At 46.6% G+C, this 24985-nt stretch overlaps 1 protein-coding gene across 10 annotated transcripts in view; it reads right to left on the bottom strand.

Moving 5' to 3' along the window:
- The window catches only part of Prrc2b (proline rich coiled-coil 2B), a 104013-nt gene that overhangs the window by 32918 nt on the left and 46110 nt on the right, over positions 1 to 24985 (bottom strand). For 8 of the 10 annotated variants that reach the window (XM_045153091.1, XM_045153119.1, XM_045153097.1 and 5 more), the window contains exons 5-12: positions 24416 to 24488; positions 18733 to 18876; positions 15850 to 16091; positions 15316 to 15437; positions 14765 to 14904; positions 7603 to 7690; positions 4332 to 4524; positions 312 to 627 (exon numbers count right to left, since the gene is read on the bottom strand). In XM_045153091.1, the coding sequence (XP_045009026.1) occupies positions 312 to 627; positions 4332 to 4524; positions 7603 to 7690; positions 14765 to 14904; positions 15316 to 15437; positions 15850 to 16091; positions 18733 to 18876; positions 24416 to 24488 (1318 nt within the window). The remainder of the gene's footprint in view (positions 1 to 311; positions 628 to 4331; positions 4525 to 7602; positions 7691 to 14764; positions 14905 to 15315; positions 15438 to 15849; positions 16092 to 18732; positions 18877 to 24415; positions 24489 to 24985) is intronic. The other 2 variants (XM_045153103.1, XM_045153115.1) reach the window with 2 other exon arrangements.

Raw genomic sequence — 24985 nt, 5'->3', positions numbered from 1 at the left:
GCATGGTGGCACACACCTTTGATCCCAGCACTGGGGAGGCAGAGGTAAGAGGATCACTGTGAGTTCAAGGCCACCCTGAGACTAGATAGTGAATTCTAGGTCAGCCTGAGCTAGAGTGAGACCCTACCTCAAAAAAACAAAGGAAGCTGTGATAGGGCAGATAAGTCTTAGGATGTGACTCAGATCTACGTGCTGAAGGAAAGTATAATACAGTTTTAGTCACAGGCTCTGCTGTAGAAGGAAGAGGCAAATAATGGCCTGATGACAATGGTCTGAGGCTCCCAGCTGGTAGGACAAGAGCTATTTCTCACCTTTGCGGACAACAGGGCCATTCTCTTGTGGAGGTACCTTCTCCATGCCAGAGGGGCGGGAGGCCTCCTTCTCGGCTGGCTTCGCGGCCTCGCTGGCCTTCTGGGCCTGCTTGCACTTCTGGTCTAGCTGTTTCAGTTTGGCAGCACAGGCAGCCAGCCTCTCCTCCCGGGCCCGGCGCTCCTCTTCTTCACGGCGCTTTCGGGCTCGCTCCACAGCCTCGGACATCTCAGACTGGATGAACTTCTGCCTCGGAGGTGGCTTGTCCTCCTTGTCCTCAGTGGACTGTTGGCGGAACATACTGCCCATTGCAGACTTCTGCCAACCGAAAAAAGGATGAGACAACAGGCACACACACAAGACACATGGCTGCATCCCTTGTTTGGTCAATTTTCCCTCCCAATCCCCTAAGCACCTCAGGAGGCAGCTCGGTGATGCAGCAGCAGGACCCAGTTTGTTCTGAGAAAGGGTCTCCCTATAGAGTTCAGGGGACCTGGACCTTGCAATCCTCCTTTATCAACCTCCCAAGCACTGGGATCACAGGCCTGAGTCACCACACCTCACACTGAGTCTTACTTAATCCTTAGCCTTTTAAAAAAAGTTTTTCGAGGTAGGGTCTCACTGTAACTCAGGCTGGACCTGGAAATCACCTGGTAGTCTCAGGGTGGCCTTGAACTCACAGCGATTCTCCTACCTCTGTCTCCTGCGTAATCCTTAGCTAATTTTTCATGCATTGGAATGTGGCTTGTGTACGACATGATTTCCCATACTTAGTAGTTGTAGAATGGAACAATAAAGGAATAAAGGGGATTATACAGGTGCAGCAAAGTGATGTTCACAACACACTTGACACTGGTGGATGCTTGGGAGCTGGCACATGGTGCTCTTACCAAAGCCAACGTGATTTTTCCCTATCAGAGGAAGAAGATGCAAATAGGGAAGAAGAGAAAACTGAATTCATTCTGTCAACTGTAGGCCGCAATGTAAATTCAGGATTTTCAATACAGGTGTGGAAGCAAAGCAAACAAAAACGTCTGTGTGTATTTATACACGTTATACACACACACACACACACACACACACACACACACACACACACACACACCCTCTGTCCACTGAAAAGGCCCAAGAACAGTTAACTCCCCAACAATGAAGATCCCTCCTGCTAGCTGGTCTAAATACTACCCATACCTCAAAAGAACTGGAACAAAGTAAAATCAAGAGCAAGATGAGCAGGCTGGAGGGATGATTTAGTGGTTAAGGCACTTCCCTGCAAAGACTAAGGATCCAGGTTTCATTTTGCTAGTACCCATGTAAAGCCAGATGCACAAGGTGGTGCATATGTCTGGAGTTTATTAGCAGTGGCTGGAGGCCCTGGTACGCCTACTCTCTCCCTTCCTCTCTCCCTCAAATAAATAAATAAAATACAAAAAAGCAATTTTTTAAAAAAGGGCAAGGAGGACCAGGAGTGGTGGTGCACACCTTTAATCCAAGCACTTGGGAGGCAGAAGTAGGAGGATGGCCATGAGTTCGAGGCCACCCTGAGACTACATAGTGAATTCCAGGTCAGCCTGGGCTAGAGTGAGACCCTACCTCGAAAAACAAAACAAAACAAAACCAAAACAAAAGAACAAGGTGAGCTTAGAAAGAGCTATTACTTAGAAAGCAAGGAAGTACTCCAAATAAGGTAAGACAATCAACAAGGACACATGTCCCAGAGACCCCCCAAAAGACAAATCAGGAGCTGGAGAGATGGCATAGTGGTTAAAGGTGCTTACTTGCAAAGCCTGCCAACCTGGGTTCAATTCCCCAGCCACCCACATGAAGCTGGATAGGCATTGTTTGCAGCAAGCAATCCTGGAGCATGCCCACACATGCATACATGCAAGTGTGTGTGTGTGTGTGTGTGTGTGTGTGTGTGTGTGTGTGTGTGTGTGTGTGTGTGTGTGTGTATGTGTGTATGTGTATATATATATATATTTGAGAAAGAGGAGAGAGAGAGAGAGAAAGGCAGAGACAGTGAGAGAGAGAATGAACATGCCAGGGCCTCCACTCACTGCAAACAAACTCTAGATGCATGTGTCCCTTTGTACATCTGGCTTCCGTAGGTCCTGGGGAATCGAGCCAGGGTCCTTTTCAAATGCCTTAACTGCTAAGCCACCTCTCCAGCCCCAATAATTATTTTTAAAAAGCCAACTAGAACTTCATACCACATAATAAGATTTTAAACGGCTGAAATAAATGAACAAATTTCAAATGTGCTGAGTAATGAGAAAGCCAGTTTAAACATTACTACTCACAAATTTATTGTCAATTACAAGTGAGGAAAAGAGGTAACTTTATAACATGAGCCTTGACAAATGTCACATAAGCCATGACACCCACATGCCTGTCACCAGAGCTGAGCAGGACAGTGTCATGGTCACCCGATGGGGTGCAATGAGGGGCCTGTGGTAGGTCCCAGAGATTCCTGCTGAGGACAGAACCTTAGTAAGTAACTTGGTCCAAGTAACCATGAGGAATCATCAGAACAACCCGGTCTAAGGGGCGTTGCACTGGCTTGTCCTCATGCAAAGCACTTAAGTCATGAGCCAGGGACAGGTTGAGGACGGTCGAAGCAACATGCAATTCAGAAGTGAGCTTCTACATAAGGACTGATGCCTAATGAACTAGAACCTGGTCTGGGGTGAGCTGGTAACGTGGGAGCAATGCTTATTTCCTCGTCTTGACTGTGGTTCCCTACAAGGGGCATCATGATCTAAAATGTTTGCTGGTGCCTGGCTAAAAGTATATACTATGCTGACCAAATTGCCCAGTAAGCACTTCTCTTAATGGTCATACCCATATGTTAATGACGACTGATTGAGAGGGGGAGGGGATATGATACAGAGTGAAGTTGCAAAGGGAAAGTGGGAGGGGAGGGAATGACCATGGCTTTTTGTTTATAATTATGGAAGCTGACAATCAAAAATACGTAAATAAAAACAAAAAGGGGGAAGGGTGGAGAGATTGCTCAGTGGTTGAGGTGCTTGCCTTCAAAACCTAACAACCTGTATTTGATTACCCAGTACCCAAGTAAAGCCAGATATGCACAAAGTGGTGCATGCGTCTGGAGGTCATTTGCAGTGGCTAAAGGCCCTGGTGTGCCATTCTCTCTGTGTCCGGCACAGTGGTGCACGCCTTTAATCCCAGCACCTGGGAGGCTAAGGTAGGAGGATCACTATGAGTTCGAGGCCAGCCTGAGACTACATACTGAATTTCAGGTCAGCATGAGCTAAAGTAAGACTCTACATGGGGGAAAAAAAGAACAGTGGGTTAAAGCCAGGCATGATGGTGCACATCTTTTAATCCCAACACTAGAGAAGCTGATGCAGGAGCATCACCATGAGTTTTGAGGCCAGCCTGGACAACTGAATTACAAGTCACCCTGAGCTAGAGTGAGACCCTGCTTCAAAAACAAATAAAAAATCTAAAACACCACAATAGGGCTGAGGGAGGGGAGTTAATTAAAGGTGCTTTCTTGCAAAGCCTGATGGCCCAATTTCAATTTCCTAGTACCCATTTAAAACCAGATGCACAATGTGGCACGTGTGTCTAAAGTTCATTTGTAGTGAAAAGAGACCTTCATATGCCCATTCTCTCTCTCTCTTTCAAATAAATAAAAATATTTAAAAATGGGGGGCGGCATGGTGGCACACACCTTTAATTCTAGCACTTGGAAGGCAGAGGTAGGAGGATCACCATGAATTTGAGGCCATCCTGAGACTACACAGTGAATTCCAGGTCGGCCTGAGCTAGAGATAGACCCTACCTTGAAAAATCAAAAATAAAAAATTTAAAAAGGAAGCAAAAAGAAGACACAAGGCCCAGCCACTGAAGTCAGCCAATACAAGTGCACAGATAGCAGCTGCAGACCATGTCCTATGGGAAGCCTTGTGTAGAGGATTTGGAGAGACAGACCCAACAAATACATATGGACTCAAGATAAGTAGCCTGGCACACAACCCCCGGATCCACAGTACCTGGTAGTCAGGGCCTGAAGCCCAGCCGTGAAGCTTCCTGGAAGGAGGCTGAGGCTCTGGCACCTTCCGGATGACACGGGACACGCTCACTCCTTCGCCCCAGTCCTTCCCTTCTTCCTGAGTACGCTTGGCATCAGCGCTGTCTGCAGAGCTCAATGACAACTGCCGCTGCCGTCTTGGGTCCCAGCTGTTCCTAGGACAAACAGTACTCCATGTGAAGTCTTCCCAATCACACATGTTTCAGTGGTTGGGGGGCCCTGGGAATTCTGAGCCAGTTATGAGGCCAATTTATAGACCTAGCCTTCCTCACCCCAACTCATGCCCTTTAAGTATGAACTGCAAATTTCAGCACTAGCATTTACCAAGTTTCTGTCACTCACAAAGCTGCAGAGAGATAGATGTGTACCTCATTCCTCCTACCACAGGCTGCAAAGGTAAAGGGCTGGAAACTGAGCCCCATAGGTTAGCGGAGTTGCTCTTGCTCTTGATCCTTCTGGGTTCTGCCTAGGGGAGGTACTCAATGGTGGCCCACTGTGGGACAGCTACCCCCCCACACACACACACGGTAGGTGGGAAGAAGATGAGGCAGGGAACATAAGCAGAGAAGACAGCTAGTGACCTCTCACTTGTCTTGGTCCACTGGAAAAGACCTGGGTTCATTTGTTTTGTGTTTTGTTTGTTTTATTTTGTTCTGTATTTGTTTGGTTAATTTTTTGTTCGTTTGTTTTTCCAGGTAGGGTCTCACTCTAACCCAAGCTAGCCTGGAATTCACTATGTAGACTCAAGTGGCCTCAAGCTCACAGCAATCCACCTATCTCTGCCACTCCAGTGCTGGGTTTAAAGGCATGTGCCACCACATGCTGTTTGTTTACTTTTATTTATTTCTTTTCTCTTTTTTTTTTGAGGCCAGGTCTCATTCTAGCCCAGGCAGACCTGGAATTTACTACTCAGTAGCCCAGGCTAGCCTCAAACTATTATCCCACCTCAGCCTCCCAGTGCAGGGATTAAAGACATGCACCACCACATCTGGGGCTGTTTTTATTTATTTACTTGTACTCTGAGTATGTGTATGCATGGGCACACCAGGGTCAATTGCCTTAGAAATGATACAGATGTATGCACCACTTGCTAAAAATTTGGATATTTATGTGTGTGTATGTCAAGGTCTCCTGCCACTGCAAATGAATGCCCATTCAGCTTTACATGAGTGACCAGGGAATCAAATCCAGGCTGTCAAGCTTTGTAACCTTTAACTGCTGAGTCATCTCCCAGGCCCCATATGCACCATTTTTGCATCTGGCTTTACATGGGTGTTTGGGAAATTGAGCCCAGGCTGTCAGGCTTTGCAAAGAAGTGCCTTTAACTGCTGATCCATCACCCCAGCCCTTTGTTTTATATTTTTTGAAACAGGGTTTCATTCTAGCCCAGGCTGGCCTCAAAATCAAGATGGGAACCCATACTTCCTTAGCTGAGATTGAAGGTATGAGACACCATGCCTGGCTTAGACCTGAGTTCTTAGAACACAGTAAAGCAATGTGAAGGATAGACCATGAGAGGCACAACAAAAGAAGGGAGAAACAATGGCTCATGCGAGGAAGGGAGGTGGTCTGGAGGGGCCCAGAGACAAAGAGGAGGAAGCATTGGGAACCAATTATGCATGTAGATCACAGGAGATCTGGATGCTGGAAATGCATGTGGCTCTAGGAGCTGGATGTTATCAAGCAACTCAGGAGCACAGGAAGAAAGCAATTTGAGGCCCTCAACCCGAGCTGTCCTTAAGTGGTAGCGAGCAACAAGGCTGGGTCAAAGCCCGTGTCTGACTCCTTCAGCTCATGTCCCTTCTATATCAACCGAAAGAGAAGGGGACAAAGTGTCCCGTTGCTCCCATCAGTCTGCATTACTTCATGTTACTGCTTTTGATTTAAATTTTTGGTCACATCTTCTGGACATTTTGTTCCAGGAACTGACCTGCAGATGTGTCCCAAATGCACCAAAGGCTTTGGGTGAGGGCTGAGGAGACAGCTCAGCACTCACTTGCAAAGCCTGACGGCCTAGGCTCAACTCCTCAGTACCTATGTAAAGTCAGATTCACAAAGTGGGACATGCACAGTGAAGCCCTGGCACAACTATGTTCTTTCTCTGTTCTCTCTCTCTACTACTTTTTGTTTGTTTTTTGAGGTAGGGTCTCACTCTAGCCCAGACTGACCTGGAATTCACTATGTAGTCTCAGGGTAGGCTTAAGCTCACAGTGATATTCCTCTGGCTGGGATTCAAGGCATATACCACCACACCCAGCATAAAATACTTTTAAGAAAAAGCTTTGGGTAAAATCCAACCACATGAAAATGAACTAGAGGCCTCACCTAGTTCACTTTCTGGGTATTGTCAGAGAAAGCATGGCAGAAGGTGGTCCCAGCTCCCTCCAGAAGAGGAGGATGCTTGTTTCAGAAGAAGTAACAGGAAAGAAGACCCGTGGACTAGACTACATAAACATGCAATTACCAACAAGAGACCAGTTGCCTCATAACAAAGCATTAATTAAGGCCTCCACAATATAAAAGGTGACTTCCATTGTAAAAGAAAGCAGAGTCCACAGCCATACTACATCGAACACCTGATGGTGATGAATGTGTAAGAAAGCAGGTGAGTCCATACAGGCAACGAAGGTAAGCAGTCACATGCCCGGCCCCAAAAGCGCTAGTGATGGCAAACTTAGATACCAGTAAAAAAGCAGAAGCTACTGCTGCTGCTTCTAAGATAAAAACCAAAGGCACTGAGTACAATCTGTGTCTTCCAAAGGGCACTGAGTAGAGCTGATCCACTGGAAATGATGAGAAAGAGTCCAGCGAAGGAGTGACAGGGCAGATCTGGCACACACCCTTTCCTGCACCTACGAACACAGTGCACTGATCTCTAGCCCGAGGGCTGGGCTAACGCAGCTGAACCTAAGGTGGGTTCCCAAATGCATGGCCACAGAAGAGGTCAGCGGAAGAAACGTCCTGCATCAAACACTTGGGAAAGGCCTCGAAGACCAGGGTGCATGACCACATGGCCATGCCTGGATGCAAAGTCTGCCCCTCTGCAGCTCTCAGCTCCACAGCTAAAGAATGGAGACTGTTTCTGAAGCTGTGAAATTGCTATGGAAACCAGGAAATGCAGTTGCACAGTAAGCAATGCAGGGCCGCACCACAAGTGTGGCTGCCTATCAGAGAGGACAACAACAGGCCATACTGGACAGACCCGAGCTGAGAGTGGCGAAGGGGTGCCTTACCACTTTGGCCGGCCGTCCTTCACTTCTTCCTCTTCTTCATCATCACTGAACTTCAATTTCTCAGAATAGTCCACTTCTTCATGGAGGCCTATAACAGCAAGAGGGCCCAGGGAGGAGAAATAACACGAGTATGTCAGTGGTGCTCAGGGCACCACAAGACAGCATCCTGCCACCACGCCATGTCACCCCGATTAAAGTGAGGGGCAGGTGCCTCAAGGCCTGTAGGTAACAAAGTGACAGTCCAGGCATCCAGTAGAAACAAATACAGCACAGTAACAATAACCTTCTCATGGCTATGTTTTAAATGCTAACAAAGTATTTCCAAACCAAGGTATTTTGTTGTAGTTGTTTTGGAGACAGAATTTCCCTATGTAGTCCAGGTTAGCCTCAAACTTATAACACCCTTTCTAGAGTGCAGGGATAACAGACATGCACCATCACAACCAGCTTAGAAATGTGTTTCAAGGTAACAGACAGAGAAAAGCAGGCGGACACCTGACAAAGTCCATCCTTGTAATGCAGAAACTGCACTGGACTGGATAAGAGGGGAAAGGAGCAAGCCAAATGAGCAGACGTTCCCCTTTCTCTGCTTCCTGACTGACCCAGATAAAAGCCTCCCCCTCCTGAGACCACAGCCAAGAGCCACTGTGCTACTGTGTGTCTCTCAACATGGACTCACCCTCCTTAAACCTAAGCCCAGCAGAACCTTCCGGCCTTGAGCTATATCTTGTCAGGTATTTGGTCAAGGAAGTTAACACAGGAGGAACAGAAACAGAAAAAAAAAAAAGCTGCCTCTGTATGAAGAGAAAGAAAAAACACGAAGAAGGAAGTACCAATGCACACTCTACAGACATTGAAGAGACATTAACAGGGCTGCAGAGATGGCTTTGCGGTGAAGGTACTTGCCTGCAGAGCCTAAGAACCCATGTTCGACTCTCCAGATCCCATGTAAGCCAAACTCACAGGGGACATAAGTACACAAGGTCACATATGAGCACAAGGTGGCACATGCATCTGGAGTAAGAGTGCAGTGGCTAGAGACCCTGGCGTGCCAATTCTCTCCCCTTCTCTCATTTAAAAAAAAAAAGAAAGAAAAACCAGAGAGAGAGAGAAAGAGAGAGAGAGTAGCTGGGTGTGGTAGCACTTGCCTTTAATCCCAGCACTGGGGAGGCAGAGGTAGAAGGACTGCTGTGAGTTTGAGGCCATCCTGAGACTACATAGTGAATTCCAGGTCAGCCTAAACTAGAGACCCTACCTCGAAAAACCAAAAAAAATGAAAAAATAAAAACTTCCAGGCAGTAAGCTAAAAAGGAGATATAAAGGGAATATAAAGGGGGGGAAACTTAACAGGATGGTATTGTATATATACAAGTAGAACAGATTAATGGGGTGAAAAGCGTTGAGGTCAGGGGAAGAGATTGAGTAAAGGAAAGGTGGAGGGAGGGCTAATCAAATGGAACACTCAGAAGCCATAGATTGTTACTAGAAAATTTTCAGTGCCAAGGATGGGATACATCCCAGTGAGTTGTTGGCAAGGGAGGTCCCTGATGCCCCCAAAACATTATAAACCATTGCCGAGGCCCTTGGTTTCCCACCAGGAATAGATGGTAAGACCATATTGCTGACTCCACATACTTGGGCTACAAGGCCACTGAAAAATCCTGCTGGAACTGAGCTGAAAACCTCCTCCATGTAGACCAGCTGACAGAAAGCTGGAAGAAGCCATGCTGCATGCAGTTCAATGGGAAAGAGAGAAATCACCAGGGGAGACACCCAACAGTGGACACTGCAACCCCTTATATTTGGCCAGCCAAGGCAAATGAGCCAATGAGTGCAATAGTGCCATGTCTGTTATGGAGGAAACCAACCACACTCTAATTGGACTGGAGGCCCGCTCCATGAGCCCTAGGAGTGTAACATCTAGTAGTGACTGGCTAAACATATATTCTGTGCTCACTAGACTGCACAGTAAGCACTTGTCTTAATGTTCCTACCCATATATTAGTGCTACTATTACTTTTGGTAGAGAATCTTCTCTTTTCAGATGGCAATGACCTTGGGATGACTCAGAAGACACCATGGTGCTAAGAAGAAGTGACAGGAGTGCTCAGCACTGAAATATCTCTATCACATCTTCCATGGCTCAGGGTCCATTGTGGCAGAGGTGGTGGAAAGAACGTAAGAGCCAAAGGAAGGGTAGGACTCCTTACAACATGCTCCTCCAGACACAAAATGGCTTGGATATCCATGACCTCACAGTGCCTGACACTACCTACACAAGGAGGAAAAGATGATGACATCAAAATAAAAGTGCCAGGTGTGGTGGTGCACGCCTTTAATTCCAGCACTCAGGAGGCAGAGGAAGAAGGATCACTGTGAGTTCGAGGCCACCCTGAGACTACATAGTTAATTCCAGGTCTGGACCAGAGTAAAACCCTACCTTGAAAAACAAAAAACAACAAATAAATAAATAAAAGAGAGACTGATTGGAAGGGGGAGGGGATATGATGGAGAGTGGAGTTTCAAAGGGGAAAGCATGGGGAGGGAGGGAATTACCATGAGATATTGTTTATAATTATGGAAGTTGTCAACTAAAAAAAATTAAAATAAAAAAAAACACTTTCACACTGGGCATGGTGGTGCATACCTTTAATCTCAGTACCTGGGAGATAAAGGTAGGAGGATAAGCTGTGAATTCAAGACCAGCCTCAGACTACAGACTAATTTCCAGGCAAGCCTGGGCTAGCATGAGACCCTCTCTCTAAAAACAAAACAACAATGAAAAAAAAAAAAACCCTTCACAAACACAGATGCTAAGAATCTTCATATGACATGGCAAAAGGAATCTAAGCATACAAAAAGATAAAGTTTATTAAAGGAATGCCAGCTTGTTTTAGCACTGAAAACATCCTAGTGACAAATAAAGGAGAAACGTCACATGATCATGGGCATAGAAAAAGCACTTACCCATTCATGATTTAATATACAGAACACTAAAATGCTCAGAGAACTTAGAGGGAACTTTTTACTCTGGCAAAAAACTTCTATGAAAGGCCAGGCATGGTAGTACATGCCTTTAATCCCAGCAGTCGGGAAGCAGAGGCAGGAGGATTATTGCGAGCTCAAGGCCGGCCTGAGACTACAGAGTGAATTCCAGGCCAGCCTGGGCTAGAGCGAGACCCTACCTTGAAAGCCCCCTGGGGAAAAAAAAAAATCATACCTACAAGTGGCACATGACTAAGGACAAAGTACTTGAGTTAACCAGGGATTACCACAGTGTGGTAAGACAAGAAGAAAACAGGTACAAACACTGAAAAAGAAGCTGGAGCTGGCTCAGGGCCAGAACCCTTGCCTAGCACATTGAAGGACCTGAGCTCCATTCTTAGCACCACACGGGGGGGTGGGGGGGGATTTAGGGCTGGGATTTAATTTAGAGCATCTGCTTACCATGAGTAAGGCCCTAGGTTCAATTCCTGTGCCACGGCGGAAGGGGGGGGGGTGGAGGGAGGGAGGGAGAGGGAGAGAAGGAATGAATTTCTAGGTGGCATGAGAGGTCATATATAAAACTAAAGAGCACGTGTTGTAAGGTGCATGTTACAAGTCAGCATGCAAGGATTACCTGCATTTGCACTAAGCAGCAAACACTTGAAAAATGAAAAACTTTAAAAATACACACAAACCACAGACAATAGCAGCTACAACAACAACAAAAAATCTCATAAAGACTTGTTTTGAGTTTTTTTTTCCTCCCAAGTTAGAGTTTCACTCTAGCCCAGGTTGGAATCCACTATGTAGTCTCAGGATGGTCTCAAACTCATGGTGATCCTCCTGCCTCTGCCTCCCAAGTGCTGGGATTAAAAGTGTGTGCCACCCTGTCTTAAGTTTTTATGCTAGGGTCTCAGTATTGCTCCAGGTTGACCTCAAGTGAACCTTCTGCTCGAGCTGCCCGAGTAACTAGAACTATAGGCAGGGACCACTCCTGGCCTTTTTGGTGGTGCTGGGATTAAACTCAAGGCTCTGCACATATTAAACAAGCCCTCCATTCATGAATTAAGTTAATGCTCAGAACATCACAGAATACTGATGAGAAAGAAGACCCAACAGAGATTCACCAGGCTCAGGGTACTAAAGATTCAAACCCAAAGCATTGCGGAGCCTGACACAGATGCCCAACAGCACTAACCAACCCCTCTGCAGGAGATTCTAAATTTATAGACATTCAAACAACTTGCACAGTGAACCCTACAGAGAACAAAAGTGAAACCCTATCTGAATTGCAGCAGTGCCACTGCACAGGACAGACAGGCAGGCACTGGGACCAACAGCGCCAGAGACACACCCGCACATGCACACTTGATTCTCTCTGACCAAGCAGTGCCACAGGGCACGGAGAGTCTCAACCAATGCACAGGACAACTGGAGAGCCCAAATCACTGCGCACAACATCACCCACAAAGAACCCCAACCCACAGTAACAGAACTGCTCAACATCAGGGACCACCCTCACCCCCAAGGAAGCAGTGTTCAGATGGGACACAAAGGCAACAGCCATAGAAGAACAGGATTAGAAGTTAAATCCAAAAAGGTGCTAAAAAGAAAAAGAAGAAGAAATGTAAGGACTGCTATAGGGAAAAGAACTGCAAATGTAAAGTTGTAGAGACCTTGTATCTGCTTGCATTCCAGCTCTAAGTTCAAAAAGTGGGGAGGGGTGGCTTACTTGACAGCTGCCTGTGGGGGTTTGGGGCTTTGGCTGCTTTTAGGATGCACAAGTTTTCAGACTACTCCAGAGCTAACTTGTTGAGGCTTCAGCACTTTGCCAATGGAGCAATCACAAAAGCTTAACTCAACCATGAGCCCTGGGTCTTTTCAGATGTCCTGTGATGAAAATTCCCCAGACAATTGAGTGAGCTCATGTTCAGAAACGTGGTTAAAGGACCTGCACGACTCGACCCTTAACCCTAGTACCAAGCTCGTATCCCCTCCACCAGAACGTCTGCCCCAGGCCCTGGACAGAATAAAAGGGTGTTGTAGGAGACAGGGGTGGCTTTCCCTCCAGGAGGACAGTATGACAGTGTTACCTGCATGGGGACAAAGAGAACAGCAGGCAAAATCAAGGTATCTTGTAAATGGATGATTTTCACAGGTCCCAAGATGGCTGATAAAACAAAATTTGGTGGTGTGGTCTCTACAGTACTACTGAGAATTGGAAATTGTTCTACCAGGACAACATGGCTTGTTGTCACTTTCCTTTGTTTCAGTTATGTAGCAGAAATCCCCTGGTTTGACAGAAAAACGGACTTTCATTGGCATGAGAGTTATCTCCAAAGCCTGCTTACTCAGTGCAATGAGAACATGTCACCACGCCTATTATAAGGGTTTGGAGTAATGTTGGCTTCGTTGCTTACTCCACCTTTTCATAATGGAATTTTAGTCTTTCAGAGTTTACATAAAAAGACTAAGATGTTTCCACTTCGGTCCTTAGAAGACACTTCAAGAAAGAAGGAAGAAATAATTCCTGACTTGTCCAAGGAAAACCTCCACTGACTGTGCTTCTTATCTGCTCTTTAATACAGATAGCTTTCTCGGTCATCCTGTGGCACTATCAACGACCACTGATTACACAAGACATTTGGTATAGTATGCAGACTGTTAGAGAAATTCCTAATGAGACTTCTAAATGGATAAACAGAGTAGATTGATACATTTCAGGACTTAACAGCAACTACTATTGATATTTATAACAATACTGGTGGCCCTAAAAACATCAGACAAGAATAGAAATTAAAAATGTATCATGTAGGGCTGGAGAGATGGCTTAGTGGTTAAGCACTTGCCTGTGAAGCCTAAGGACCCCGGTTCGAGGCTCGGTTCCCCAGGTCCCACGTTAGCCAGATGCACAAGGGGGCGCACGCATCTGGAGTTCGTTTGCAGAGGCTGGAAGCCCTGGCGTGCCCATTCTCTCTCTCTCCCTCTATCTGTCTTTCTCTCTGTGTCTGTCGCTCTCAAATAAATAAATAAATAAATAAATAAATAAATAAATAAATAAATAAATAAATAATTTAAAAAAAAAAAGGCCGAGAAGCGATCAGGCTATAAAAAAAAAAAAAAATGTATCATGTAGGCTGGAGATGGCTTAGCGCTTAAGGCATTTGCCTACAAAGCCAAGGGATCCCAGTTCGACTCTCCAGGACCCACATAAGCCAGATGCACAAGGGGGCGCATGCATCTGGAGGAGGCCCTGGCGCACCCATTCTCTCAATCTCTCTGCCTCTTTCTCTCTCTCAAATAAATAAATAAAAAATATTTTTAAAAAAAGTATCATGTAGCCAGGTGTGGTGGCACATGCCTTTAATCCCAGCACTCAGGAGACTGAAGTAGGAGGATTAATATGAGGTCAAGCTAGGCCCTGAGCCTACATAGTGAATTCCAGGTCAGCCTGGATTAGTGTGAGACCCTACCTTAAAAAAAAACAAAAACCGCCGGGCATGGTGGCGCACGCCTTTAATCCCAGCACTTGGGAGGCAGAGGTAGGAGGATCACCGTGAGTTCGAGGCCACCCTGAGACTCCATAGTGAATTCCAGGTCAGCCTGGGCTAGAGTGAAACCTTACCTCGAAAAACCAAAAAAAAAAAACACCTGGGCATGGTGGCACATGCCTTTAATCCCAGCACTCGGGAGGCAGAAGTAGGAGGAGCACCCTGAGACTACATAGTGAATTCCAGGTCAGCCTGGACTAGATTGAGACCCTACCTTGAAAAAAAAAAAAGGTACCATGTGAGCCAGGCATAGTGGTGCGCACCTCTAATCCCAGCACTCAGGAGGCTGAGGTAGTAGGATCTCCACAAGTTCAAGGCCAGCCTGAGGCTACAGAGTAAGTCTCAAATCAACTTGGCCTGGGCTAGAGTGAGACCCTGAAAAGGGAGGGAAAAATGGTGAACAGCAAAATCTCACACAGCTCTTAGGACAAAAGCATAGACCACAGAAGATTCAGCTCAGTCAGACAGCATCCTCTGCAACGTCACATAAGGACCCACAGGTCATGGAGGATGCTCAGTTCCAGGTCTTCACTGCTACCTCGTCCAGGAAAAATGTACCCCCATGCCACAGGACTGTGGTCCCTGGAAGGCAAAGATGATTTCAGTCCCATTCTCTTCCCACCTACCTGCCCAGCCATCGTCAGCATCGGTGTCCAGATCATCGAGACCCTTTAGGTGTTCTGCATTGATGATGGTGGGCCGCGGTGCCCTCTCTACCAGCTGCCTCAGTGGGCGGACTGGACGAGTCATCCCCAGCCTTTCTTTCCTGATGAGACAGAAAAGCAAGACAGATTCATCAAATACTTTCCTAATAACAAGTTCTGTATTGCACAGGCTCATGTTTGAGTGAATGTCTGCATCAATTCCCTTTATAAGAAATATGTTTTAAAAAATTAAACATGTCACAGAACAGCTCAGCCTCACCCATAGTTCCAATGCTCACTGCCATCTTGGTGTAGCACTGCCCAACTTTTGCACTGCTGGGAGTTGAAGATATAACCTAAGCTCACGGCCACCCTCCAAACCTCATCACCACATACAGCCTGGAGGTCCCATTTGGCTTTTAGGGGCTCTTCCCAGTTTCCAGAGGACAAAGGACTTTCACACGTGAGCTATCACACACCCTTAACACCTCCACCAGGGGTCTCTACACAGGCATTCACAGGCATAACCTTACCCATCTTGGTCGTTCAGCTGGAACTGTCTAAAAGGAACCCGGGGCTCCAGGCGGAGCTGAGGAATGGGGAAAGAGCTTCGTTCCACTGTACCCTGGTTCTCAGATGACTGTGGTGAGCACATCTGAAACGTCAACAAACAGGATTTTCTAGTAATGAACCAAATTCCATGTCCCACTTAAATGACAATTCACTTTGGAAAGTAAACAATGGAAATGTGGAGGGGGTTCCTGAAGAATTATAGGACCATCATCCCTATTTCTTTCTTGTGGTCAGTAAAAATGCTTAGAGATTAGTCAGGGAACACTTGCCTCTCCTTTTTTTGAAGAACCCAAGACTAGAATAACAACCAAGTCACCAGGGGCAGAAGTCCAAGACCATAGATTAGAAAAGGACACAGGAAATGTGTTCTGCTGGAAGCCTCGCATTGGACTTAGCAGGGAAGCTGGGAGGAATGTAGGCAGATATGTAGTCACTGAGCTTAGTTCTGTTGGATGAACTGCCCAGCTGTGGGAAAAGGCACTCTGAAGACTTACAAAGGCAGGAAGCATGTCATGGTATGTAGGAGGGTGGTAAACATGTCCCATGAACTGTGAAGCCCCTTTTCGGACAGGCTGAGCTGGGCGGAGAGAGGGGTCCTTAGAATCGCTGGTGCATGCCGAGGAGGGGGCTCCATCTCCCGCACTTGAGTTCCTGCTGCCCAGCTCGGTTGGGGAGGCGTTCAGAGACGTGGCAGAAATTATGTTTCGCCCACCGCCCTCCCTCCAGCTCGTCACATCTGGAAATTGAAAGGGGACAACAAGGGAGAGAACAGAGGATGGGGAGGGATTTATGAGGTTCTGAAGATCAAGGGACCTCCCCACTCATCAAAAAAAAAACCAAAAAACAGCAACAACAAAACCCCACAATAAAAACAGAAAAGCCCTGAGTGGAAGAACTGTTAGGGAAAGATGGGGACAGATAGTTACATAGTGGTGAAAACTTTTTGAAGGAAGTTGGATCAGAGAAATACAAATTCAGATTTGCTCAGGGAGAAGGAAAAATGTAAGGTGTGGCTTAACCATGTGGCTGGAAATCACACCCACCCACAGAGGGGAGATCTGGAGACATCAAGACTGCCTTGCCTTGCTTCTTCTGCCAACACTACCCTGACCCACAAGGGCTAGCATGGTTTGTAACACTGGACTCACTGAAACCAGAGCCAGTCTAAGTGATGCTTTCACACTGTTTAACTGCAGTGCCTCTAATGGAGAACACATTTGTAACATTAGAGGAGTGTATCAGTGGGACATGTATGGGGCGCACATACGGGTCACAAGTAAAACTTGAGGAGTGTCTACCTCTGAAAGATGTGTTGTCCATAGTCACATATAGAAAGACCTGGTAGAAATTACTACAGCAGCTCTCTTGCCCCATAAGGGGTGCACCAAGATCACCAACAGATGCCTAAAACCACAGACATTCCAACCGACTTACTTTCATATACATACACAGGATTAATTTATCAACTAGGTATAGTAGGAAGATGAATAGTTATAATAATATACACAATATGAACCTGTCCCACTTGTAAATACTGAATAAGATTTTCAGATGCACTAGTAATTCAAACTGTGAAAGGAGAAACTGGACTAGGGCAAGGGCCACAAAGGAGTGATGAGCCAAGACTGCCCAGTCTACCTTTGGTCAGGAGCTGACACAAGAAAGGACCTAGTGCTCCTAAGAGAAGTTAGCCAGGGCGAGGGCCAAGGAGCCAGTGTGCTCCCACTTTGCTTTGTGGTCCTGGGCAAGCCAAAAATCATCCCTCAGGCCATCTACTCCGTCTTTTCTCTCTCCCCCCACCCCCCGTTTTGTTTCTATTTATTAGAAAGAGAGTGAGTATAGGCATACCAAGGCCTCTTGCAACTACAGATGAACTCCAGACACATGGGTCACTTTGTGAGTCTGGCTTTAAATGGGTGTGCCTAGGAATTGAACCCAGGCCCCCAGGCTTTGCAAACAAGTATATTTAACCAATGACATTTCCTCAGCCCAACTTCCTATCTTCTCAAAAGAGAGGAAGGAACAGCTGGGTTGGTATACACTTTTAATCCCAGCACTTGAGAGGCTGAGGTAGGAAGATTACCATGAGTTTGAAGTCAGCCTGGGCTACAGTAAGAACTTCCTTCAAAAATTCAAAATTAAAATTGAAAAAATGAGAGTGGGGGGAATAAAACTGATCCTAGAAGACATTTCTTTTCTAAGCCTTTAGTCCTACACAGCAACCCAAACTTAATCCCAGCACAGTTTGTCCTAAGCCACTTAGTGCCACACTTCAAGCTATGGGTAGGCCCCTGCAAAGGGACTGAATCTGCTAGTGTGGCATGATGGTCACTCAAACACCAGGAGAGGCTCTGAGGATTGAGCAAGACAAGTAAACAAAAATTCACTCCAGGGCTAGAGAGATGTCTTAGCAGTTAAGGTGTTTGCCTGCAAAGCCAAAGGACTTCGGTTCGATTTCCCAGGAATCCACATGAGCCAGGTACACAGGTAGCGCATGCACCTGGAGTTTGTTTGTAGTGGCTCAGGACCCTGGTACATCCCTATTCTCTTTCTCTTAGAAATACATTAATTTAATATACATTTTTTAAAAAGTTTCTCTTAAAAAAAATGCCAGGCATCACAGTGCATGCAGTTAGTCCCAGCACTCAGGAGGCAGAGGTAAGATTGCTTTGAGTTTGAGGCCACCACGAGACTACAGAGTGAATTCCAGGTCAGGGCTAGAGCAAGACCCTACTTTGAAAAACCAAAAAAAAAGTCACTCCATTTTCAAGATCTGAACCCAAGAGGCAGCTCAGCGTCTCTGCTCAGACCAGAGGGAAAACCCTCTCCTAAACACCACAACCTCGCATCATCCAAGGCCAGTCAGCGAAGCACAGACACCCCAGAAGGCCGTCATCGACCCTGGGCAGACACCAGAGTGGGGCAGTAGTGTTGGGCCGGCTATGGATGGATAGGGCTGATTCTGACGTGATGGGGGTGGGGGGAGCGGGCTGGGGGAGTAGAAGCCAGACTGTGTAATAAGCTCCCAGGTGACTGTGAAGGTGTAGCACTGGCTTAGGAAATGAGCTGTGGATCCAGGTACCTGGTCAACAGATGGCTCTACATGTGTGTCCATGCTATGAGTGCCCAGCTAGGTGAGGTAACATGACAAATGGGAAGGGCACAGGCCTGGCCTGGCCCAACCCAAAGGAGAAGAAAAGCAGAGGTGAGGAGAGCTGAGAAGTAGTCCAGCAGGTGCGTAGGCTGGGTAAAAAGCTGGGTGTCTGCTTCTTTACTTGATCACCTAAGCCCCCAGGAGCTGGGCCTCCCAGGAGAGCAGACTGGAAGTAGGTTCTGCTAGGCAGTGAGGGCTGAGTACTCGGCTGCCGTACACTTACTCTGAGGGCGGAGGCTTGGTCCTGGCCCATACGACAGATCTAAGGCGCCCTTTTCTTTGCCAGCCTTGTCCTGCCCTCCAGCTGCTTTCAGCGTCGGAAATTCCTCGGGAGAGAAGGATAATAGTCGGCTTGAGCCCCTTAAACCTGTGGAGAGAGGCAGAAAGACATGAAGCAAGAGAGACACTGACAGGTTCCTCTGCACTCCTCTCCCCTATCTGCTTTCCTATCTCCACACACCAAAAGCCATGTTTGTCTAGGATGGTCCCAGGTGAGCAGAGCTCAGCAGTACCTGCTATGACAGACAGAAACAGGGGCTCCCTAGACATCCCTGCAGGGGCCAACAGGTAGTTACACAAAGGCAAGAGGGTAGGATGTTACTGCTGCTCCAGTCCACATCCCTGTCTACCCGAAGAAGTCAGCTGATCTCATGCTTGCTTTGGGTGGCAGAAAAGCAAGGTCCAGAGAGAAGGCAGCTCAGGAAGGTGGCTGCCTCATATGGGACAATGCCAACAGATTGTGCCCTCCTCAGCTGAGGCCTGAGATTCCTATGAACTCCTGGCTCATCTGCCCACTACAGTCGATGTTCTACAACCTTCACACAGCCCTGCATGGCCAAGCATGGTCCTTGTCTGTCACTGCTCACTCAACATGGCAAACTCCTTAGAGAAGTGCCTTTCTTAACCTTACTCCTTTCACATGGAGCTTGTAACGTCCTGGATGAACAGATGACAGGTGTGCTTAAGGTCCACAGTGGAAACAGGCTCTTTGGTTTGGACTGCACAGTCCATGTTGGACATCACATAACTCCAGGGACAACCAAAGGTACACCACAGTCGCACTGCAGTTTGCCTGTTCTCTAACAGCCAAGCCACAATTCAAGGTCTTCGCCCCACAGGAACTGTGGCAGGACTGACCAGGAAGAGAGATGGAGTCGGGACAGTAGCACAAGGTGGTGGCTCTGTTGCCATCATTCCTAGCAAAAAGATTAGGGTCAGAGCATTCCACCAGGTAATGACCAATAATTAACTCCACAGACAATATCCAAGGGCCACAAAAGAGCACCACTGCTTTGAGGAGAGGGCTCTGACTGGCAGTCACAGAATGAAGTCACCATGTTACATGTCACTGGTAAGTGAAATATGAAAAGTCACGTATTAAAATGTTGACAGATTATTTGGCATTAAGAAAAGTGTCATGTGTCTAATATTGCTGCCTCGTCCTCTTCTATCTCAATATGAGATAACATGAACTAAACTCAACCTCCACAGAAAAGAAAATGAGTGCAATTCACGATCTCATACCCAAATACTAGGATTCCTTCTGTTTGGGGGCCTTTACAGAGTTCACCCACCAATGGCACTCTACCACAACACATGAAGGCAGTCAGTTCAGGACTCACAGGCTCCTACCCTTGCCTCAGCCACACACTGGCACTCCCTCCCATTGCAGGCCACCTGATTCAGTTTCAACAGAACAAACGATTATCTTCTGCCTGAGGAAAGCCCTTTCAATTAATCCAGAAAGTCATAAAAACACCTGGGGGCAACACCCCTGAATGAGTGAAGTAAGGAATAGCAACCCAACTTCATCCCTAGTAGTCTTCAAAGATGCTGTGTGCAGAGCAGGTATTACCCACATCACAGGCTGAATCCTGGCCTTTCTGTGTCCTCTGTTAAGGTTAGTATTTGCTGGAGACTGGTCTCCTCAGCTTAGCAAGTCTCTTGCAGGCTACTAGTCTTTGCCTATCTCACAAGTTGAGGAAAGGGTTTTTTTGTTTGTTTGTTTGTTTTTAATGAGAGAGAAAGGGCATACCAGGGCCTTCAGCCAGACACGTGTGCCCCCTTGTGCGCATGTGCAGCATTGTGCACTTATGTCACTGCAACTGGCTTATGGTGCGACCTGGCAATTTGAACAGGAGTTTTTGGCTTCACAGGCAGGCTCCTTAACTGTTAACCACCTCTACAGCCCAAAGGAGGCTTTATAATTGGGTCATGGTATTGTTTTCTAAATCAAGCTTTACTTGAAAAAGTTACATAATTCAAAAGCAAAAAGCAGCCAAGATCTGGAGGGATGGCTTAACAGTTAAGGCGCTTGCTTGCCTGTAAAGCCAAAGAAGCCAGGGAAACTAGGTGCACAAGGTGGTGCATGTGTCTGGAGTCCATTTGCCATGGCTGGAGGCCCTGGCACACCCATTCTGTCTATCTCTCAAATAAACAAACACAATTTTAAAAAGTTTTTTGGGGGCTGGAGAGATGGCTTAGTGGTTAAGCGCTTGCCTGTGAAGCCTAAGGACCCCAGTTCGAGGCTCGGTTCCCCAGGTCCCACGTTAGCCAGATGCACAAGGGGGCGCACGCCTGGAGTTCGTTTGCAGAGGCTGGAAGCCCTGGCACGCCCATTCTCTCTCTCTCCCTCTATCTGTCTTTCTCTCTGTCTGTCACTCCCAAGTAAATAAATAAATAATTTTTTTAAAAAAAAAGGTTTTTTTAATTCAGCCAGGTATGGTGGCACATATCTTTCATCCCAGCACTTGGCAGTCAGAAATAGGAGAATCTGCATAAGTTCGAAGCCAGCCTGGGACTACATAGTAAGTTCCAGGGCTAGAATGAGACCAACCCTACCTCGAATAAACAAACAAACAAACAGCTACCAGAAGGTACAAATTGAAGCCTTCCTAGTTTCTGCCAATCTGCACTGCCAGTGCCTTTAAGAACAGGGCTTTGCTCCTTTCCACTTTTCCTTGCAGAAATATTTTATTTTGGGGCTGGAGACATGGCTTAGTGGTTAAGCGCTTGCCTGTGAAGCCTAAGGACCCTGGTTTGAGGCTCAATTCCCCAGGACCCACATAAGCCAGATAGATGCACAAGGTGGCACATGCATCTGGAATTCATTTGCAATGGCGGGAGGCCTTGATGTACCCATTCTCTCCCTCTCTCTCTAGCTCTCAAATAAATAAAGATAAACAACAAGAACAAAAGAAATTTAAAAAAAAGAAGAAATGCAAGGACAACATTTTGTACAAGTGTTTTCCTCACTTCCATTTCTACATACCTGCTAACAAACTGCACACACCATTCGACACCTGTTCTAGAAGCATGCCCTGAAAATGTCAAAGCAACAGAAACTCACACCTATTTCAGTGGAGTGAAGTACCTGGTGGACAGTTGAAGTGATTGCTTCCCATCTTCTGCTATCACAATAAACTTATACACAGGTCATTTCACATGTGAGCAAATCTAGTCTATGGGGGATAGATACTCTAGGCCAAGGGACCATACTTTAGGTACTTTGATTGGCAGAGTCAAACTTTCTTCTACAGGAGTTCTTCCAACAGATACTGTTTTTTTTTTCTTTTAATTGGGGGGAGGGTTGGAGGTAGAGTCTCCCTCTTTAGCCCAGGCTGACCTGAAATTCACTACATAGTCTAAGGCTGGCCTCAAACTCTCAGTAATCCACCTACCTCTGCCTCCCAAGTGTTGGGATTAAAGAGGTATAGCATACTTGGGCTGCAAGGCCACTGAGAAATCCTGCTGGAACTGAGCTGATAACCTCTTCCATGAAGACCAGCTGACAGAAAGCTGGAAGAAGCCATTCTACATGTAGTTCAGTGGGAGAAAGAGATACCACCAGTGAAGATACTCAACAGTAAAGACTGCAAACTTTATAATAGGCCAGCCAGCCCAAATGAGCCAACGGGTGCAATAGTGGCACGTCTGTCATGGTGGAAACCAACTGCCCTCCAATTGGACTAGAGGCCCACTCCATGGGGGGAAACACATCCCTGATACTGAAAACTTAAAACAGGGGTAGTCATGAGCCCTAGGGGTATAACATTTGCTGATGTCTGGAAAAACGTATATACTATGCTTATCAAACTGACCAGTAAGCACTTCTTTTAATATTTATACCCTTATATTAATGCTACTCTCACTTTGGGTAGAGAATCTTCTCTTTTCAGATGGCAGTGACTTTGGGATGACTCAGAAGGTATCATAGTGCTGGAAAGAAGTGACTGGAGTACTGAGTAACATCTCGATCACATCTTCCAAGGCTCAGGGTCCAATGTGGAAGAGCCAAAGGAAGGGTAGGACTCCTTACAACATGCTCCCTCCAGACATAAAATGGCCTGGATATCCATGACCTCATAGTGCCTGACACTACCTACACAAGACCATCATAAGAGGAGGAAAAGACCATGATATCAAAATAAAAGATAGACTGATTGAGATGGGGAGGGGATATGATGGAGAATGGAATTTCAAAAGGGAAAATGGGGGGGGTGTATTACCATGGGATACTTTTTATAATCATGGAAAATGTTAATAAAAATTGAGAAAAAAAAACCAAACCAAAAATAAATAAATTAATTAATTTTAAAAAAAGAGAGGTATGGCACCATGCCTTTCTTGTATTCTTTTATTTTTTGGTCTTTTGAGACAGGGTCTCACATAGCCCAAACCAGTCTTATTCTGGTTCTTTTTAATATTTTAATATTTATTTATCAGAGGGAGGGAGACAGAGAGAATGGGCATGTCAGGGTCTCTAGCCACTGCAAATGAACTCCAAACACATGTGCCACCTCGTGCATCTGGCTTACATGGGTATTGGAGAATCAAACCTGGGTCCTTAGGTTTCATAGACAAGCACCTTAACCACTAAGCCATTTCTCCAGCCCTCTTGTTCCTTTTAAATAAAACAATACTTTGATCATTTAAAAACAAAACATCTAACCTTACAGGGGGTATGAAAAGCCAAGCCCCGGCCAGCAGTGCAGTGTCTCTGAAGATGTCTAGGAATAACAACTGGTCACGTGCCCTCCCTGCTTCTCTGCTCATCTTGCCACCTTACTTGTGTTGAGTGGTTTATTGTTTCCATCTCAGTGGCTTCCAGCCAGAAGGGGCGGGTCCTCCATGCTGGCTGTCTACATCATCTACAGATGAGGTGGCGGGGGCATGGACCTGGTTCCTCTGCGCTAAGTCTGACCAAGTCTAAAGAAACCCCAGCTGGCAGGGATAATGCAAGAGGAGGAGGGTAGTATGCTAGGGTAGGAGGCAAAGGGTAAAACAGGCAGCCAGTGCCACTTCCCCAAAGGAAGAGAAACCCTTGAAACTAACCCTGGCATCATCCCCAACCCCTCCCCCCTCCAGGCAAGGGTTGCCTTTTCACTGTACGGAATTTGAACAAATTGCTTCATCTCTGATCAGGCTTGCCTCAGAAGCTACTAGAACCTGCCTTTCCCTTTCTAAGCAGTTACTCAGTATTTATTACAACCCTGAGTGGTTTTGTTTCAGACCATCATCATCTTCTTCTTTGTTCTTAGGATCCCTCCTCATAGTCAACTATTTTTTCAAAGAACTTCATGTAAATCAAATGGATGCTAAGAGTAACCCTCCAAGGCTTTGATGTGAACATCCAAGTGCAATCAATCCCCACATAGGCTTCCTCAGATACAGGTCTGGAGCTCTAGCCAGGCCAGATCTCCTCTGCCCCACTCAGGAGGCGGGTCTCCAGCAACATCTGTCACTCAACTCAGCTCAATGCCCACAAAAGAAGGGCAGTAACAACTCCAGCCATCTGTGGAAGATTCCATGGCTAGGTGCCCAAACCCAACCACAATAGTCTTAAAAAGGGCTCATTCATTCTACCTTCCTACCCACACCAACCCAAGTCACTTGCACCCACTTACCACCTTCGTGTCCTGCTGGCTTTCCATTCAGCTGTGCCCATGACTTTGGTCCACCTGGCACTGAATTTGTGTTCTGAAAGGAAGAAACAAGGAAAGTCAGCTCACTGTCCAATAACTGAGCACCTTGGAATGTGGTGCTCAGCAACTGGGGCAGGGCTCAGTGGCAGAGCACTTGCCTGGCACACACAGACCCTGGGTTTCATCGCCAGCATGGTGCGGGTAGGGAGTCGAGCGTGTGTCTTACAGTCAAGCTGTGTGTAGTGTTTGTGTGCGCACGTGCTTGCACACGTGCACACACTTTTAGCAAAGCTGCCCGTAGTACTGCTGAGGCAGGTGGGTGCGGCTTGTGTAGGAGGAAGGCCTCTCACGCGGGAAATCAGGCTTTGGAGCATCACGGTAATTATGGGATCAAGCCTGTTGGATTTTCTTTGTTTGCTTCTGGGTTTAGTGTTGGCACAGTGTTTGAGGCACATGCTGGAATGGGGGCAGGGGCTTTGTCTCTGAAGCAGGACAACCTGGCAACATTATAGAGTGCAGTGTGGAGAGTTATGTGAGTTTGAGTCTTCTGTG

The sequence above is a fragment of the Jaculus jaculus genome, chromosome 1 (genome assembly GCF_020740685.1).
Source record: "Jaculus jaculus isolate mJacJac1 chromosome 1, mJacJac1.mat.Y.cur, whole genome shotgun sequence".
NCBI lineage: Eukaryota > Metazoa > Chordata > Mammalia > Rodentia > Dipodidae > Jaculus > Jaculus jaculus.
The sequence above is the reverse complement of the archived record's forward strand: the minus strand, read 5'-3'. Positions and strand labels throughout refer to the sequence as shown.